Here is a 19,085-nt window from a genome sequence, read left to right on the forward strand (position 1 = left end):
AGTACTTACATTAATCCATTGGTTAAATGCTGTTGCCTCTGATAGAGTAGATAACTCCTGATTGGAAACAAAGAGAGAGCAATGATTATGTAAGCTCTAAAAAGCTAAATACTAAATACTCTTGCTGTAGCTTGTGGAGTAACCCACTGTGTTGGCCTGCCTGATGTTACACTGAGGAGAACGTTTTCAGTATGCATGGAAAGGGAGAGCATTCATGTTTTGGCTGGTATTTCTACAACACCTCACATGTAATTCTGCTTTTATTCTGCCACAGTTCTTGGAACAGATATAGATGATGGTATAAGCAAGGATGGCAGATAGTGCCAAGAGGCATGTAAAATTGCTGCCAATGGCTCGGACAGCTGACACTTTCATTTTTCCTACAATGTTAAATGCATATTTATTTTTCCAATTTACTTGTTTGGATTTTATTTGTCTGCCAGTCTGCATGGTTTGAGTAATGTGATAAATTGACCATCTCTACTGAGGTAGCTCAAGGCAGAGTTTTGATAGAGCTGAGATCTTGCCATTCCCAGCTGGGATATGAGTGCTTAGCATATAAGAAATTAGGACTGCTTAGAATATATGAAGTTAGGACTCTGAGGCTGGCACTCTATAATTTGTCTTAAAGAAATACACTTATATCCATTAGACCTCTTTCCAACATACGTTTTTGAACAGAACAGATAATTTCTGTATCAGACGTGAGTCTCCAGCAGAAACACTCTGCAGTCAGCATTGTTGGGCATCACATTTTCCTAACTGTTTATAATGACTTTGCTGTCTGGTTAAGATCTAGTATAAGAAATGTGCAGTAGGTCCTGTGCTTAGAGATGATGAACATCTTACTTACATCTGCAGCATTTCCATAGCATATTCTGCCATCTCCTTCATAGCCCTTGGGGCACACACATTCCCAGCCATAAGAAGGCTCAAGTTGACAAGTTGCCTTTAAACCAGAAAGAAAGAGAGAGAAAGACTGTCAAATACTCAGGAGGCTACTCCAGAGCAAGGATGGCCTGTAAATCCTTCACAATATACATTCATATATAGACATTATCTCAGCAAAGTATCTCTGTTCCATCTTCCACAAGCCTCCTTATCTTCCTATAAGATAAACTCCACAAATTGAGGGCACTAATTCCCTTGCCTGTACTAAATTCATGAATCTAAACCCTTTCTTACTTCCTCCAAATACTAAGCTCTGCTTCTTCGTCTGAATAACATATATCCATCCTCTGCTCTTCTCTGCTTTTTACTTTATCTCTTTCCCAGTGTTCTCTCTGCAGAGCCTGCAGGTCCATTGAACATATGCAGTTACTTGTACAACAGACAGATGTCCAGTTAGAGATGTATGACTCAGGTAAATGTCTCAAAAAACTATTGCATCCAGATTGTAGTTACTGATAGAGAAGCAGTAGGCATTCACTCCAGGCTTGAGATAGCCTTCCATGAAGGTAGAACTGGGAGCAGCCCAATGCATGTACCATATTGACGTAACTTGTACAGTGTTTTTGGTGGCTGTATCACTGCTTGGACTGGAAAGCTCTATTTAATCTTGAGCAAAAACTGCAGGTTTGAAATGGCAAGGAAACTCTATGGTGTGCACAGAAGGTGGGGTGTGATACATATCTGAACACTTTGTTCAAAGAATGACTTATTACTCACCAGACGATGGCATTTTCCATTTTGTTCCAAGCATGAGTTTATGAGTGTGCATTCAATTCCATTCCCTCTAAATCCATCTTTACACTTGCAGTCATTCTGTTGTTTCAATAAAACACGGCAATATATTATAATGATTAAAACTGTGTACATATTCTAGACGTTGGCAGATAAGACTGTCCGTGTTCCTGCATAGCTCCAGTGACTTCAGTGGAATGTGACTGACTAATACCTCCAGTAGACCTTGATACTAGACACCTAATGTACTTTACAGTATTTGCTCCTGGAGAAATAACACAGAGCAAAAAATGGAATGGGAGCTGTGGGAGGCTGCTTTGTGTGAGAATGGGCATGTGGCCTGGAGGGAAAGGAGAGCCTGGGGATGAATGAGGGCAGGAAGTGCCAGCAGAACAAAACAAGTGAGAACTGGTGCAGAAAGTGAGAAGAAGTGAGGCTTTACCTGACCAGGTCCAATGTATATGCAAGTGGCATTTTCATGGCATCCAGACACGGAAGGCAGTAGGCAATTGTTGATGGCTGAGCAGTCCCATCCATCGCCTGTCCATCCTGGCTGGCAAGCACACGCATGCCCTCCTGGGCCTGTTTGAATGCACTCAGCCTGAGAAGGGAGCAGAGGACAGAAAAAATAATCTCCATTTGTGCAGGCAAGGGCGTGCAAACCTGGTAGGGAGCAGCTCAGCCAAGGAGGCTCATCCACCTCTGCTTGCAGCAGGACCATGCTGTAATCTTTTGGGTAAAATTGGCACTGGGTGCAAAGAAGTAGGCTCTTGGCTGTGGCAGCAGAAACTATGGAGCATCAAATCCTCCTTAATCCACAAAACTGGTGTCATGGACCAAAAAGCACATGTGGGGAACAACCTATTCACACAGACTTCTGGATAGCTGCTGTGAGAGAGGCTAGTAAAGATTTTTACTTCCTTACTTGGGCATGTTCTACTTCAAGACTTTCTCATAGCTACCTCTGAATGGAAGGAAAATTCCTTTTTATCCTAACTTTGTTTTGACCAGAGCTGTGTTGCTACTGCTTGGCTGGAACATGTCATGGCTTACCTTGGCTATGGACAGTTAAGTGGCATCCACCTTTAGGTCTAAGCAGTAATAATGTCCCTGTCAGAGAAAGACCTTGAAACTGCAGTGAAAACTGTGACGCTTCTTTTGGAAATGTTTCAGCCAAACCTTGCTCATTACTTTATTTGTTGCCTGCTTTTCTGTGGTGCTCGGCTCAGAGGAAAAGCCTGTACTTACATGTATATTGCAGCCACCTGAATATAAACTAGCACAGGGATCGACTTTGCTGCAGGTCATGCCATCTCCCTCATAGCCAGACTTGCAAACACAGCTATAGAGACAAGAGGAGAGGAAAATCACTGAACATGTTAGGTAAGCTGTAAAATTAAGGAAATGTTTTCCACTCTAATGTGTTATTTATAGGCAACTTAAAACTGGTAACCTTGGATTCACGATGCAAATAGTGCATACGTTGTTTTATTTCCACACCCTCCCTCTCCATCCTCCTCCCCCACTCTCCTGAAAATACATGACTAGTTTAATACAAACCAGGGATCTGTTCTCTGTGTATGAAATTGGGAGTGAAATTAATTCAGTGCTAATGTGATCTTGGCAAAGGTAAGGTAATACTTCTAAATTGGTGTTCTTTCTTTCATTGACCGAGAAGATAGCTTTCTATTTGAAGTGCATACAAGACCAAGAGCTCCTTTGTTTCCCTGGTCCTTCCCTCTCCAAGAGGGGGGAATTTCTGAAGCACAGTTATGCAGTATCCAGCATTCTGCTTACTGCAATGACTCATTACTAGTGCAATGCAGCAAGAAGCAAACTTGCTGCACGTGATGGCCAAGGTGGGCATGAGCAAGCACAAGACAGCTGTCGGTAGGAACAGTTTTGTGACCAGTCCTGTCAGGGACTCATAGTGCTACAGCATCTGGGCTGACTTCATCGAGTTATTTATCCCCAAACTGCAATAGGAGTTCCATTGTTTTTCAATAAGGCTCAAACTGCTAGTTCACTAAGAGAAGGTCAGAAATAAAGAGCCCTTGTAGGGCATTGTTGGAAAGAGGGCAGCCTTCTAACAGTGTTCAGATCCATTAACATCTATCTGATCAGTCTTAAAGATAATGTATGACAGCTTTTAATTCTTACTAGGAAATGGAAGTGGATATGGTGCGTGCTTCGCTTATTTGCTGCATAACAGTAGTTCAGTGGCTGATGTTTGTGTGCTGCTACAAAGTGTGGCTTTTATCAAGAAAGTGGGAAAGTGCTGCATCATATTCGATATTAATTAGATGGAAATTGCTGACTTACCTCACTGCACCATCACTAAGCTGACAGTCTGCATGCTCATGGCAGAGCTGCAGAGAGGGCTCGCAGGGAACAACTGGCTTATCACAGAATTTCCCGGTGTATCCTTTTCTGCATGATCCAGGAAGACAGATTCCATCACTGTCTATTCGGTTATCACACTTCCCATAAATGCAGAGGCACTCTATCAGAGATAAAACACAATGTGCAATTCCATAGTGGCAAAATACATCTATCCTTGTATAGCACATGCATCAATTGCTCTTTTATTCTTCTATCTAATCTTTTGTATTTTTCTCTTTTTATTGGAGGGACTCATTGTTTATTTAGCATTTCCATGTCTTTTCAGGTATCTTTCACAGATAACTTTTTAAAATCTATTGTATGGCACTTATCTATCAATGAAATTTAAAGTATTTCAGACAACAAAGTACTGTGTCCTAGGTTATTAAGGCAAAAGTTTTTTAATTGCACAACTTCTGATGCAGTTCCAACTATGTAGGAAGCCTTTAAATACCATGTCTGCAATCCTACAAATTTCACAGTCTAGAATCAGCTGGGCCAATGCACAAATCAGCAGCACAGACCTAGCCACACTGCTATGGCTGCACTGATCAGTGCTGATGGGAGGCGCATCAGTATGTCCAATGAGCCTGATAGGTAATGCTTCTGCAATCCCAAGTACCAATTAAACCCCTGGCCAGGGTTGGAGCTTAGGCAGTTTCAGCTTTTCTTACAGAATTTGTCTTTCAGTTTTTGTCCATGTACCTCTGGATGATTGATGAAAGGCAGACTGTTTCACAGCAAAAAGACTAGAAAAGCATTATTTGTTGGGGAATATATTTATCTTTCATGATACCTATACTATAGACTTTCAAATAAGTTGCACCAGGGGAGATTCAGGTTGGATATTAGGAACAATTTCTTCTCAGAAAGAGTGGTGCTGCAGTGGCACAGGCTGCCCAGGGAGGTGGTGGAGTCATCATCCCTGGAGGTGCTCTAGAACCATGTGGATGTGGCACTGAGGGACGTGGTTAGTGGGCATGGTGGGGATAGGCTGGTGGTTGGACTAGATGATATTAGAGGTCTTTTCCAACTTTGATGATTCTATTCAATGCAGTATAGTTTGACACAGCAAGATTAAATTTTTCAGTGTACTGAACATGACTGCTAAAGCTATAAACTATTCAGTAGATAAGAAATTATTCAATAGGGATGGTTATTAAGCAGACCTAAGTACAATCTCTTTATAGATTTAGTTGTTCTTGAATTGCATACATTTGTCATTGTAAACAGATTCTGTTCTAAGTGTGGGCAACAGCAGAACAGCAATGAATAGAAAAGATTTTAATTTCAATTACTCGTGTGAGGGAGATAGAAAAGAAAGAAACAGTAAATTAATATCAAGTGAGATATGACCCTTACAGAAAACCCAGTTAAGCCAGTGAGAAGATTTTCTCTAAATCTAGGCTTAAATTTATTCCTTTGAAATAAGAAAAGAACCTGACTCAGAGACATCCATCTCATCTGCTGTGCAGATTCTTTACATTTAACATCTGCCTTAATGTATAGCAGAGTATTCTAGGGTATAAAGGACTGTATACTAGAGTGTAAAGGGAAAATTCCATTCTCTCCAGTATGGGAGAGACATGGAACTGCTGGAGTGCATCCAGTAGGCAACAAGAATGATCCAAAGGACAGAACACCTCCCCTATGAAGACAGCCTAAGAGAGCTGGGGCTGTTCAGCCTGGAGAAGAGAAGGCTTGAAGGAGACCTGAGAGCAGCCTTCCGGTATGTAAAGGGGGGCTGTAAGAAAGAAGGAGACAGATTCCTTATTAGGGTCTGTCGGATTAGGACAAGTGGAATAGGTTTCAAACTACAAGAGAGGATATTTAGACTGGATATAAGGTAGAAGTTTTTTACAATAAGTGTGGTGAAGCACTGAAACATGTTGCCCAGAGATGTTGTGGATGCCCATTCCTGGAGATGTCCGAGGTCAGACTGGAGGGGCTCTGAGCACCCTGATCTAACTGTGAGTGACCCTGTTTATTGCGGGAGATTTGGACTAGATGGCCTTTAAGGATTCCTTCCAACTAAACAAGTCTATGATTCTGGGGCATAAGAAGTGTGGCTGTACTTACTTTTGTCACACTGAGGTCCGTATTTGTCAGGGTCTGAGCAGAACTGGCAGAGAGAGCCTTGAAATGCCTCAGCACAAATGCAGGTCCCATTTCCTTCCAGGCCATCCATGCACTGCAGTAAGGAAGAAAGGTGATTTCTATGTATAAATGGAAAGAAATCATTCTCTCTCCTGCAGAAAGAGATTATGGATCTATTCATGCAGTGTTTTTGAGAAGCAATTAGAAAGAGCCTCATCTTTAATGAAAAATGTCTTCTAATGCAAAAGTTTTTCTTGTGCTTTTAGTCATATGTGCCTTGTTTTGCAGTTTTAAAATAAGAATAGAGATCTGTTACTCCCCTGCAGTGTGCAGATTAAAAGCATCAGAGGAAGTCATTTAACCCCAGCTTTTCCTCTATACTGGGACCAGACAAACCTGCAGTTCAGATGTTTAAGAGGAGACAGATTCATTTTCCCTCCTCTTTTTAACTGAACCATTAATTCATGACCATCACTGGACTGTGCAGATCTTACAGAACCAAATAATCCTGTAATACAGAAATTATTCTTGGGCTTTTGGGACACACTCCATCCTCCCCAAAACTGAGAGACAGCAGGATGGGAGTGGACGTTCTGCTTACCTGTCCATTTCCCGAGCAGGGTTTGGAGAAACCTCCTGGGCATGGACTGCAGCTGGGGCCGAAGAAGCCTCTGCAACACTTAGGTTTCTGCAAAATTAAGCAAATAGTTCTGCCTGCCATCTGAATGAATGGTTAGACCTGAGTAGACAGATGGAGCCAGAGTAACCCAGTATTTACAGGGATCTGTATAAGGGAAGGCACCAGCCCTTTACACCAGGACCTAACTCAGAGTTCTGGGAGCCAGGAAAGGTATAAGTGCCTCCTAAGAGGCCAAAGGCTTCTGTGAGGATTACAAGCAGAGCAAGTAGACTGTGGCTTTGGGATTGTTCGTCATTCATTATTTCTGAATATTGCGTGAAGTCTTGTGGCAGGGACAGCTGGGTCCAGGGGATCCACACTGTGCTGTTCTTTGTGGGTGTAGCTGAAAGGGGCCATCACAGTATTTGGGCAAGGAGCCCAGTTAGCGCGAGATCGTTGTTGTCAATAACATATGGCAGCTGAAAAGCCTTGTTGGAAGTACTAGTCACACACTAGTATGTGTGAGTTGTACAGAGGAGTTACTGCAGGTATGGGAATGGATACTGGCAAAAATTTGCCTGGTATTTTGCTCTCATCTACCTGTAGAAGGTTTGATACCGAAAGTGCATGGACATCTATCAGCATGTATATCTCAGCCCCGAAGGATAGGTCATGGTGTGCAAGACAACCCTTTGGAAAACTCCCGTGTACATTTCATCTTAAGGAACTGTAACTGTGTACCTTTATTGTTATGTTGCAGTATCTAGTACAGCCAGTTTTTGGATAGGCTGGGCCTTCAATAATGCATGTTCGCTTTGAGAAAGGCTGAAAAACACACAAAATGGAAGCATTAGTATTTATGACCAATGTACAGTGTTGTGGTGCAGTCTTAATACTGGAACATAGGTCAATCAGATAACAAAGCACCTTGCCGAGAAGTCACATATTTTCAATTTTTTTTAATTTATTGAATTACGCATCATGATTTTTCTTAATTTTACCTGTGGTTATTATTGAATATGGCATATTGGACTAACTACCAGTGGATTTTTATAACATGGAGAAGAAAATTCCTGCAGATAGTTACTTCTGGGATGCTTAATCAAAAGAAATTTTTAACAGATCTGTGGTCTAATTTAAATGCATCCCTCCTCTATTTTTCATTTATGAACTCCCAAAGCATAATCACAGTAATTCTAATTCCTCACCTCTCTCTCTTGCCAAACCCTATCCTAAATAGATCTTTGCCTGAGAGAAGAGTCATAACTGCTATGAAATGTGAGGGATCTTGCTACAGCAAATAAAGTAACACTAAAATTACCGGACTCTTTAATAGCTGCCAAAAATAGACTAATCTACTGCCTTTTATTTTTTATATTTTTATGCAGCTTTCTGTAATACTATCTGGTTCTTTTTCTTGCTTATTGGAAGAGCAACAAGCAACACATGGGGATGTATACATTTTGTATCGCGGGGGAATCTGTCAGGAAACATCACTTACAATTGGTTTTGAATCCGGTGGACAGGGAGACAATGCATGTGAGAAACAACTTGCACAGACACCCTAGATGGAGACAGTTAGGATTACCATTTGGAAAGGCATTATACCAACTACAAAGACACAAAATTCTGGGTGATTGTAAAATTGGCTCTGTTTTTTTCCTTCCTTGTTCCTTCCTCTTTTTCATCTTCAATTTTCTGTCCTCCACTCCCTTCTAAAGACCTCGCAGCTTCCTAAACAAAAGGCAAATGTGGGAAAAAACTATCTGGTACCTTTGTTTGACCTCATATAATGCATTAATGGAGACTGTCTGAGGATTTGGTGCAGTCTATACTTAAGAATTTTTATTTCTTCTTAGGAAGACCAAATTAATTGAGTCTTGTATATAGCTAACGTGCTTTCTTCACACGCAGTGAAGAGGAATATATTTTCTGCTTCCATGCCTAGATCTGTGACTCTGCTATGATACATCAGTATGTAGCTGCTTTTGTCTTCAACTCTTAGTTGTCTTTCCTCAATAACTAAGCCAACCACCAGATGGTGGTGACAGAGACTGGCAATTACAGCACTGAGGAAATAGAAACCACAGTGGCAATTTTAAAGGTGAGTCCTCAGACAAGCTAAGTGTTCAATAATGTCAGAGAGGATGAGCCTTTCAGTGCATAGATATGGAGTTTGTCAAAGCCATGAGACTCATTACTGCTAACGTGTTTTGTCATAACCAAACTAGAATTAATCCTAGAGCAGGCGTTACTTCATTGTGTTTCATAATGATTGGATAAGTGGACATGAACCTGAATTATGGCATTTCTCCCCCACATTTATCATTGGTGCTGGTGGAGACAGAATCAAGTAGTGGTTTGGACATGGTCATCTCTCCTGTCATACAGTACATTAGGGAAAAAAGGATCAGATGTGTGAAAGCATCTGTGCGTTGCATAGCTGCGCATCACAGGTGCCATACTCAGTTCTAAAGATTCATGGTTCAAAGGTATTTTCACAAATACATTATTAAAATTCTGCGATAAGCTGTGTAGTAATATCTTAGGCTTCTACTTTTGTTTAGGTTTCTGAAAATCCCTGCAAGTGCCTCTTTTCTCCTTTGGAGCTCCGAAATTTGCCTAATAACTGTGGAAAGTGTCTCCTTTGATGGCATTGCTCTCTCTGTTGCTCAGTGCCACTCAGTGTGACCTATTGCCCCCTTTCTCTACCTAGGATGTGACCTAGAATGTGATTCTGAGGGACATGGTTAGTGGGCATGGTGAGGATGGGTTGGTGGTTGGACTAGATAATCTTAGAAGGTCTTTTCCAAACTTTATGATTCTACAATTCTAACTTTTTTGTAGTGTTTCAGTCTTCATCTCTTTTCTGTGTACTTTGAGCCTTGGAGTTATGAGCAGCATTCAAGTACAGTTACATGGGTATGTGTGTATTAGTGTAATAGTTCCATATTTAACATTATGCACTCTGGTAGGTGTGCATAATCTCCTGTTCTGATAACCTTTTCAGTGATACCACAAGCTGGGTTTACGAGCTGAGATTGTTCTTGTTTTCTGAGAATGAAAATACGGAATGTCTGCTAAGAACAGCAAAGCTATTGCTCCATTCTGATATTCTCCGTGGCATCGGTGCTCTGCTACAAAGCCTTGAACATTAAATTGTATTTTAATTATACATGAAGATCAAAGCTGACAAAGTGCCTAACTTCACTTTGAGGAAGCGTTTTTGTGCCAGACACTATCTTTTTTTTTTTTCCTTAAATCATTTTTCTCACAGAGTAGAGGTGGCTTCTGATAAGGAGTTCCAAGTACCATAGTGTCCTAAGTGTGCTCTGCCTGATTTACGGACACATTGTGCAGCTGGCACTTTAGAGTCACTGCCAGAGGTAATAGCTCCTTGTTGCCAGCTCTTGTGTTTTCCTTATTAAATTTTGATGCTGTTCAGCTCTGCTGAGAATCTGTTTCAAAGCAGTGGTTCTGGACTTTTGTAAGAGCTCAGCTGGCAATTGTTCTTCATCATTGTACTGGAACTGTTTACTGGCCCTGATATGTGCTTGAACACCATCCAGCAATAGCTCACAGGAGCCACGCTTACTGCAAACTAAAGGATCAGCCTGATGCTCAGGCTTGTTACCAGAAAAAACACCTGAATGTTATCAAGTGTAAAGGCCTGTACTTTGTTGCCAAACTGAACAGGATGTACCAAGACCCACTCACTGAAATACAGAACAGTGTTGTGCCCGGTTTGCAAATTATCTGTGTTGCACTACTCACCAAGTGGCTGTATTTCACTGATATATTGATTTCCCCCCTTTTTTAATGTGTGTTGCATGGAGTAGTTGCAGCTATTGTATTTTTTTGGTTTTTCTTACCATTGCAATTTGACTTTTTGTCTCATCACACCGATGTGGCAGAATTGGAACAATGGTGGGTGGGATAAGAACTCCTGCAAGAGTAAAAATGCGACCATTTTTTGCAACAATATCAGTTTCTTCCATTTCTTCTCCACTCACCAAAACTTGTCCCTGTGAAACAATACATTATTATTAATAGTAAAACTCTCATAACTTCCCAATTTTGGATCTTTCCATTAAAAAAAAAAAAATCTAGTCATGCTTCTCATTTTTAATGTGCTGCCTAGATTTTCTTAAACTTATTTGTGGAAGAAGCATGCACATGTCGCCTATTTTCTTTATAATCTTTACAGCAGAAGCATCTAATGTTTTCTTCTTAGTCTGCATCATTATCCTGTAGAAGTGGTGACTAGAAGCCTGGCTAGAATAGGAAGATCACTGATGGTTTCCCGACCTTAGTTTCAGCAGACATAGGCTTAGGTTCTGTGGTGCCCTCTCTGACAAAGCAATTGAGAGGGGAGAAAATGGGACACGATTTACGAGCCACCCCAGTCCACAGGAAAACAAATATTCTTTCTGCATTTACTCATGCAACTTCTCTGCCTTTACAATAATTCTCATATACGAATCTTTTCTCTAGAATGTTTACATTTGATTACAGTACACATAGAACAGAGGGAGTTCAATATATTGGTAAGTCTGGTTTATCAAAAGCTCTAACAGACAAATTAACACCTTTAAAAAAGTATTCACTATGTTCATCAGGATCAGAGAATATATTATTAAAGGGAATTAAAAAATACTTATGTACGCACAGAAAATTTTTGAACTAAAATATTTGAAATAGACTTCTCTACTCCTCCCCCACCCCAAACTACACAGAGCATAAAATGAGGACCGTTCCTGGATTAGGGCTAATCATAAGAAGAAAGGGACTGCAGGCTATCCTTACATAGAAAACATTTTTCCTGCATCTTTTACAGTACTAATTTCTAACAGTCACTGGCAGTGGTGGGCCGGCTGTTTTGCCTCATCTTAGCTTAGAGAGAGCTGGCCACAAGTGAAAGTTGCCTTGTACTTACAGTGCTGGTTGTGTTAAAGTAAAGGAACTGCTTTGCCATGCTTCGGATGTGCCCTATTGAGATGAGGCTCGCAATCTCTAGCTGAAATGAATATAAGTGAATTGAAATAAATGTAATATCATCATTCTTTCCAAATGGATTTCACAAAAAACACCACCTTTATTTGTAGGATGAGCAAAACACTCCATCAGTTTTCTCTAGCTCCATGGGTAGCCTTGTACTATCACACCTGTTAGCATAGTGAAGTTAGAGCTGTTACTTTAAACTTCAACAAAGCTAGTTGCTTGATGCATCTTAACAGCTTTCTGGAGTGAAGTCAATGGGATGAAGTTCAACAAGACCAAGTATCAGGTCCTGCACTTTGATCACAACTATCCCAGGCAATGCTACAGGCTTGGAGTTAGAAGAAATGGACCTGGGGATGTTGGTCAACTCTCAGCTGAACATGAGCCAGCAGTGTGCCTAGGTTGCCAAGAATGCCAATGGCATTCTGTCCTGTCTCATATAAGAAAGAAATAGTGTAACCAGCAGCAGCAGGGAGGTGATCCTTATACCCTTATACTCAACTCTGGTGAGGATGCACCTTGAATACTATTTAGTTTGGGGCCCTTCGCTACAGGAAAGACACTGAGGCCCTAGGGAATGTCCAGAGATGGGCAACGGAGCTGTGAGGGGTCTGGAGCACAAGTCTGATGGGGAGCAGCTGAGGGAACTAGGGTTGTTCAGTATGGAGAAGAGGAGGCTCAGGGGAGACCTTATTGCCCTTTACAACGACCTGAAAGGAGGTGGTAGAGAGGTGGGGGTCAGCCTCTTCTCCCATGTAACTAGCCATAGGATGAGAGGGGGTAGCCTCAAGTTGCACCGGGGCAGTTCAGGTTGGATATTAGGAAACATTTATTCTCTGAAAGAATGATCAGGCTCTGGAATGGACTGCCCAGGGAGGTGGTGAAGTTAGTCTCTGGAGGTTTTCAATAAACATTTAGATATGGTACTGAGGGACATGACGTAGTGGGGAAAAATTGATGGTGGGTGGATGCTTGGACTGGTAGATGATCTTGGAGGTCTTTTCCAACCTTGGTGATTCTATGATTCTATGATTAGAAGGACATTAATTTATCCCCTCCTCTGTAGAGTCAAGTTTAAGCAAAGTTATCACCTCTCCCTAAATATTGCTGTGTTGCATCCTTAGAGATCTGTGGAAATGTCTGCCCTTAGAAAAGGCAAAGGCACCACCTCTCTCCTTTGAAGCTTTTCTGTAGGTTGCAGTGTGAGGAGGTTGTTCTTGGAAAACCCCTGCCAAAAGTTCTTTTGAGCTCCAAAGCTAAGAAGCATCCACACTCACCTCAGCATTGGAAACAGTGTGGTATCGGACCAGCTCCACTAGCTTCAATGAGCCCTGCAAAAGCAAGAAAGAGAATTTTTAGCACTGTGCGAATAATGCAAACCCAACCTGGTCCATGTGAGAGCATGGGGCTGAGAACTGCATCACCACTGGAGCTGGAAACTTCTGCATCAGTGGTAATGTTTAACTTATGGCTTTTGCCCTACTGGTCCTTGCCCTTGCTCCTAAATCACTTAAGTGTTGTAAACCATCCCTGGTATATCCAGAGGTACACCCATCTTTCAGCCCCCAAAGACTTGTGATTCCATCAGCAATGGCAAGGAGGTACCCTGGGGATACAATGATCCCAGAACCCCACAGGACCCCACAAGTGGTAACCCCCAGTTTGTAGTGCTCTTGTGGCACCCAGTCCCACCAGTTATCCCCAGCTGAGGTAACACATCCTAGGACTCGTGGTGGTCAGGGCAAGAGCAAGGGAGCAGGGATGTGGTGTGGAGCCATAATCACTTCAGATGTGATCCCAAATCTTATTCCTCTCTAGGTGTCTTCTTGATCTTTTTTCAAGATGGCTTAAAACTTGGTTATGGGAACTTAGTGTACATAAATACTAAAGATAGAATAATATGTATTTATGAGTCTACTATACATTCCACATACTTCTATTCTCTAAGAATAATTTGTGCTATATGAAGACTGTACCTCTGCAGAAAGCAGGTAATCCAGATCCTCAGCTTTCATATTACTCAGAGCATCGTTACTTGGAACAAAGACTGTGTAAGGTCTGTTCTCCTGCTGTAAATCCATTCCCAGGCCAGTTTTCTGTTTTGATTTAAAAATGAAAGTGAAATTTGCATATTATTTTTGGAAATCATTATACAATATCTTTATGGAACTGCTTATCTTGATCCTTACCTCTATCAAAGATGCAAATTGGCTGTATCTTCCATTGTCTTGAAGCACTGACATTATGGTTTCCTGAAATAGGATGAATAGAGAATATATTTTAGATAGATTACATAGAATGAATGCCAATTTTATAAGTTACTTTCTGAATTAGTTTGAGTCTCAGTTATTACAGATCTGAATATATTTGGATTTCTTTAATTTTTGAGTGATTTTGGTGTCTGTAAGCAGCTGAAATGAGTGTCTTCTTGTCCTCATTGTTATGCTGGCTTAGAGTTACTGTCTGTCATAGTTCTGAAAATGGTATGGTCACAGAACATGTAAAAGGTGTGTGTGTTTGACAGGGTATTATTTCTGTATTTCCAATGTAAAAGGACAGAGAGAGAAAACATTTGCGCTCTCTGAGAACTGAATACTACGCAGAGCACCAAAAAAACCCAAAGCATTCAAAATGATAGGTTTTTGAATTTTAGTCCTTGGGCTGTTGCTGATTTGAATACAAGCTTTGCCAGGAATCTGTGCAAATATTCCTTGTTTTAGTTTGTTTACTTTAGTTATTCTATTCAGTTGAATGCACAGAGTGTGAATGAACAACTCAGATGCACTGAGTACAACCATGACGATGATCCAGCTTGGCAGAAAAGGTCTGTCTGGTGTAGAAATTACATTGCTACTTTTCACCTTGAATACTGTCTCTCTGACTTGATGCATGCTGGCATAACAGAGTTTCTCTAGCTGCTGTCAGTCATTTTTTGCATTAAATGAACAAGAAACTATTGTAAAAGAAAGTCCAACATCACACATATATAGCTTCTTCCTTACCTCTTTGTTGCTTTCAAACGTTGGCTCCATGTTGTCCATGGCTTTGTCAACAATATGCAAAATGCCATTGGAAGCAATAATATTGCCTTGCAAAAGTTTTCCTTTCCTTCTTCCTCCCTGGATTCTAATTCTTAGTTGATTATCCTAAAAGAAGCCAGGCAGTAGGTAGTGAACTTTTATTATGGAATGGGACTATGCATGTTGAATAGTATCTAACATCCCCTTCTATTACCAACAACTGGGTGATCTAAATCTGGGGAGGCTAAAGATTGCTTCTACTACCTATCAAGGAAATGGAAAAAAATCGTTTAAGTTTGGATTGGGACCATGTTATTTTGTTTCAAAGTAACAAAGTTCATAAGAGAAGTAAGGACAAGGGAACAAGCTGGGAGCAGTATACCTGAAAGCGCTCTGATGACTGCTAATAAAAGTCTGTCAGGAAATGCTTTAGAATGTGGTTGTAGTGAATTGGTCAAGCCCTGTAATCTTAAGGGACTACAATCCATTTCCTTATATTATATGTATGTTTAAAACAACAAAATGTTGCTGATAGTGCATTGTACTGAAGCCTGCAGGAAGCTGATGGGCCTCAGACAGCAATGATATTTTCCTGTTACAAATGGAATGCATACCCATTAAAGAAAGAAAATAGATCTCTTTTCTTAGATGTCACTGGTTTACTAGAAAAACATGAAAAATACTTGATTTCAGCCTTCACATAAGCTCAAGCTATTAAAAGATGGTGGGCTAAGAACAGTAGTTCTAGAGCATAAAATGTTATGTCAGCTTCAGAGATAAACTGTGACATCAGACTGCCCCAATTTTTGCTGATGTTGAATAAAATGGGTTGCGAAGAACTTTACTCCATATTTTTCATGATAAACTGCCATGTGAATTTTACTTGTGTCGAACGTTTCTCTTTCCTGCATAATTCAAAAGATGTGTGGGCTGATGCTCAAAGGAAGGTAAACTCTGCAATGCAGTTGGTGATTGTTCTGTGTGAGCAGTACATGCAGGTTTCTAGCACAGTGGGATTTGAGAGGTGACAGACATGGGCTGATGGTTGGACTAGAAGGTCTTACTAGTCATTCCAAACTTACTGATTCTATGATTTTTCCCTTCCATGCCACCCTGAGTTTACTTGGGTTCTCTGACTCTGTCGGTTGTGCCAGCAGATTTAAGATCTTAATTTTAGAGCCTTCTGCAGTGGTGCAATTCCAGAAGTAACTTTTGTTTTCATTGATATTAGTGGCAAATTTTCCAGTGAGATTTCAAGTTTCTGCAATCTGATATCTCAGTGAGGACAAACCTTTTGTACTCCTTGTTGAATTAAAAACGTGAACTAGTATCCTTGCTGATTAGGCTGGAAGTTCACCTACCTTCTCTCCCCTTGATATCTCTCCTGACTTGCCAGTCAAAGTATATATTATATCAGTATTATTCAAGCTAGTGGTATTCAACTGACCAGCAATTACATGGAGTTTCACAAAGTACTGTGCTTTCAGGTTGTTATTCAGAAGTTCCTTTATCTACAAAAACAGAAAAACAAAGGTTAGTTTCAATACGGTCTTCTTCCAAAAAAGAGTATCAGAAAGAATGCTTTTTTTTTCCCTCCAACTGTTAAATTCTGAAAAGACGTGTTTTCTTCTGAAGTGAAATAATAGAGTCGGAACCAAGCAGAGGTCTCTTGTTTTCAGTTTAGATCCTACCTATATGCTCCTGCATAAACAGTAAGTACCTCCAGAGTTGTCCTGCCCTTCAGTGGAAGGTAGTGGATGTTAAGCATTTTGAAAATCAGGCCACTCCTTTCTTACTCAAAACATGTCTGCATCCTACTGTGATTGACTAAACTATTCTGCTTTTCTTTCAAGTAAGAAATAGACAATCTGTGGACTCTAAACTTGAAAAGTGAGCCAGAAGTGGATTAGATTAGTGAATCTGTTGAATCAAAAAAGTTGGATTCTTGAAGGAGCTAAATCCCTCTCCTTCAAAACCCTCACTGCTTTTTACTTACATTGGTACCTTTGAGTCCTCTGTTTGTTGGTACAAATACAGTAAAGGGTCCCAGACTGCTCAGTGGCCACTCATAGACATTTTCTGATGAGGAAAGAAGAAAATAAGATAAATGAATATGGGGTACGCAAGGATAGAATAAGCAAGAATAATATCTGTGATTATTAATTGTTAATTTAAGACTCTAAAATCTGAGTTGTTGAAATATGAGAAGTAGTTGGCATGCAAAATCCAGGTGCTATTGCGTGTGTGACCCAGGATAAAACAAAATGCTAAGAACGTTTTTGGTACCCTGGAATTCACAGCATGCAAACCAGGGTGATGGCCATGAGAACAGCACATCTTTAGAGCTGTGCCTTTACAGGGGAACAGCTTCCTGCCTGTAGCAGTATCAGTTCAGGCTTTTTTGGGGTGAGGAATCTGCTGCTGACAACCTGCTGGGAATGCAAACAATTGCAAACACATAGCTAGTAATAAAAGCTGATGATGTGTATTAATTAGAATTTGTTTGCTACCCAGATGGTATTTCCATTTCCAAGACAGTCTGATGAGCCTACTGAGTCTGTAGCTGAAGCCATTACATATTTCTAATAATGGGATCTTTTTCCAGAGGATTAAAATTGGAAGTTAACAAAATCTTCATAGACATTATGAGTAAGGGGTAATAAAGGATACATCTTGAAATTATTACTCTGTCTTACAACACAACATGGACTTTTTTGCTGTATATTCTTAGGTTTTGAAAGACATTAATGTGGAGAGAATGTACTGCAAAATAACCTGTGTGCTTAATGTGTCTTTAGCTGCTGGTTTGTAAACCATATGGCATATTCACGTTCAAAATTTAACCAAAGAACATAAAATTTGGATTGCTGTTGTTGAAAAATGGTGACATCCAGAATGCCAGGCACTTTTCTGACACAAGTGGTGAAGTACAGAAAAAAATGCAACCTAGCTCTCAGTGCTGAGGCAGCCGATTTCTGTTTTCAAGTGCTGAATATGAAGGCAATTGCCAGGTTTTGCCGTTGGCCAACTTTGTAGGATTCTTACTCTAATTTAAAGATCCCTCTTTATTCTAGCAGTATTTGCTCAGGTCTTATATTTTTGACGTTGCAGCAGAAAATATTGAATACAGTTATGTTCCCTTCACAAGGATTTTTTATACTGTGACACAATTACAGATACAAAAATCTTTGGCAAGGTGAAAGACTCAGATAGCCAAATAAAAAGAATCCTTCAATTTTTTTTTTTTTTCAATATTTTTTACCCTTCTATTTGAGAGTTCACAAATAATTTGCTTTTCATTTCCCAAGAAAATGGAATTTGTGCACAGATGCACAGCAGCCATCTGGCCTGATTTCCAAAACGTTTGTCCTGCTACCAGCAGTTTTCTTCCACTGCCATCATCCTTCCTGTTTACTGCTTTCTGGTCCGTTTCCTCCTCTTACTCTCCTGGTATATTTCCAAACCTCTCATATACCAGGGATTTGCAGCTCATCTGATTATAGGATTGTATTTGTCCTGAATAACAAATTCAACTGCAGGAAGTACTTGGATCTGCATTTGGACCTTGAGTGTACGTTTACAATCTAACTTAAGTAGATTTTTTTTCCCCCATCTACTGACTGTCACTGTCTTTATCTGATATGTTATCAATGATCTGTACAATTTGATGACATGCGTGACAACGGCCTTAGTGGCTTTGGGTCTTATGAAAGTAAATTCATTATTACATAGTGTGTGACAACATGGGTTAGTTCCTAAAGTCATGCACCTAAAAGTGTCAATGAGTGGCTGCAGAATCAGCTTCTCCCATGCCTTAGTATGATACCAAAATACTCTCCTAAGACAAGGATAATGGAACATGTCAAATTTATGCTGGAAAACATAAATGCACTGAATTTGAGACACTCATTTTGAGGGATCATGGATCATGGCTTTTTGATGAATACAAGCAAAACAACCCAACAGGAGATGACTGTTGCATGTGGTCACTTACCCATGAGTGCTAGGGCAGATGTTAGCTTGCCTTGCCACCGTCCTCCTGCTTCTGTGTTCAGGTCTTGGAGGCGCTCCATGATGTTTCCATAGCACACAAATCCATTCCCCACAGATCCCCTCTGGCATGTACACCTGGGAAGGGATTGCCATTTCAGCTGTGAGTTGACGCACTGTAGAGTCAGTGGGGCTCTAGCTAAGCATGCTAAGCATGTTTACTTCTCTGGGCATACTCAGGAACCACCATTTTAGTTTCACATCTTTGCTTCAGCAAAAGTAAGGTACCATTT

At 40.5% G+C, this 19,085-nt stretch overlaps 1 protein-coding gene across 1 annotated transcript in view; it reads right to left on the reverse strand.

Moving 5' to 3' along the window:
• The window catches only part of STAB2 (stabilin 2), a 72,342-nt gene that overhangs the window by 36,492 nt on the left and 16,765 nt on the right, over window positions 1-19,085 (reverse strand). Inside the window, exons 9-27 of the mRNA XM_010713224.3 lie at window positions 18,797-18,930; window positions 16,799-16,881; window positions 16,164-16,313; window positions 14,785-14,928; window positions 13,972-14,034; window positions 13,759-13,878; window positions 13,060-13,113; window positions 11,718-11,798; window positions 10,654-10,806; window positions 8,283-8,345; window positions 7,523-7,606; window positions 6,764-6,850; window positions 6,145-6,256; window positions 4,006-4,186; window positions 2,932-3,025; window positions 2,126-2,284; window positions 1,669-1,764; window positions 854-949; window positions 10-57 (exon numbers count right to left, since the gene is read on the reverse strand). Of these exons, the coding sequence (XP_010711526.1) occupies window positions 10-57; window positions 854-949; window positions 1,669-1,764; window positions 2,126-2,284; window positions 2,932-3,025; window positions 4,006-4,186; window positions 6,145-6,256; window positions 6,764-6,850; window positions 7,523-7,606; window positions 8,283-8,345; window positions 10,654-10,806; window positions 11,718-11,798; window positions 13,060-13,113; window positions 13,759-13,878; window positions 13,972-14,034; window positions 14,785-14,928; window positions 16,164-16,313; window positions 16,799-16,881; window positions 18,797-18,930 (2,002 nt within the window). The remainder of the gene's footprint in view (window positions 1-9; window positions 58-853; window positions 950-1,668; window positions 1,765-2,125; window positions 2,285-2,931; window positions 3,026-4,005; window positions 4,187-6,144; window positions 6,257-6,763; window positions 6,851-7,522; window positions 7,607-8,282; window positions 8,346-10,653; window positions 10,807-11,717; window positions 11,799-13,059; window positions 13,114-13,758; window positions 13,879-13,971; window positions 14,035-14,784; window positions 14,929-16,163; window positions 16,314-16,798; window positions 16,882-18,796; window positions 18,931-19,085) is intronic.

The sequence above is a fragment of the Meleagris gallopavo genome, chromosome 1 (assembly GCF_000146605.3).
Source record: "Meleagris gallopavo isolate NT-WF06-2002-E0010 breed Aviagen turkey brand Nicholas breeding stock chromosome 1, Turkey_5.1, whole genome shotgun sequence".
NCBI lineage: Eukaryota > Metazoa > Chordata > Aves > Galliformes > Phasianidae > Meleagris > Meleagris gallopavo.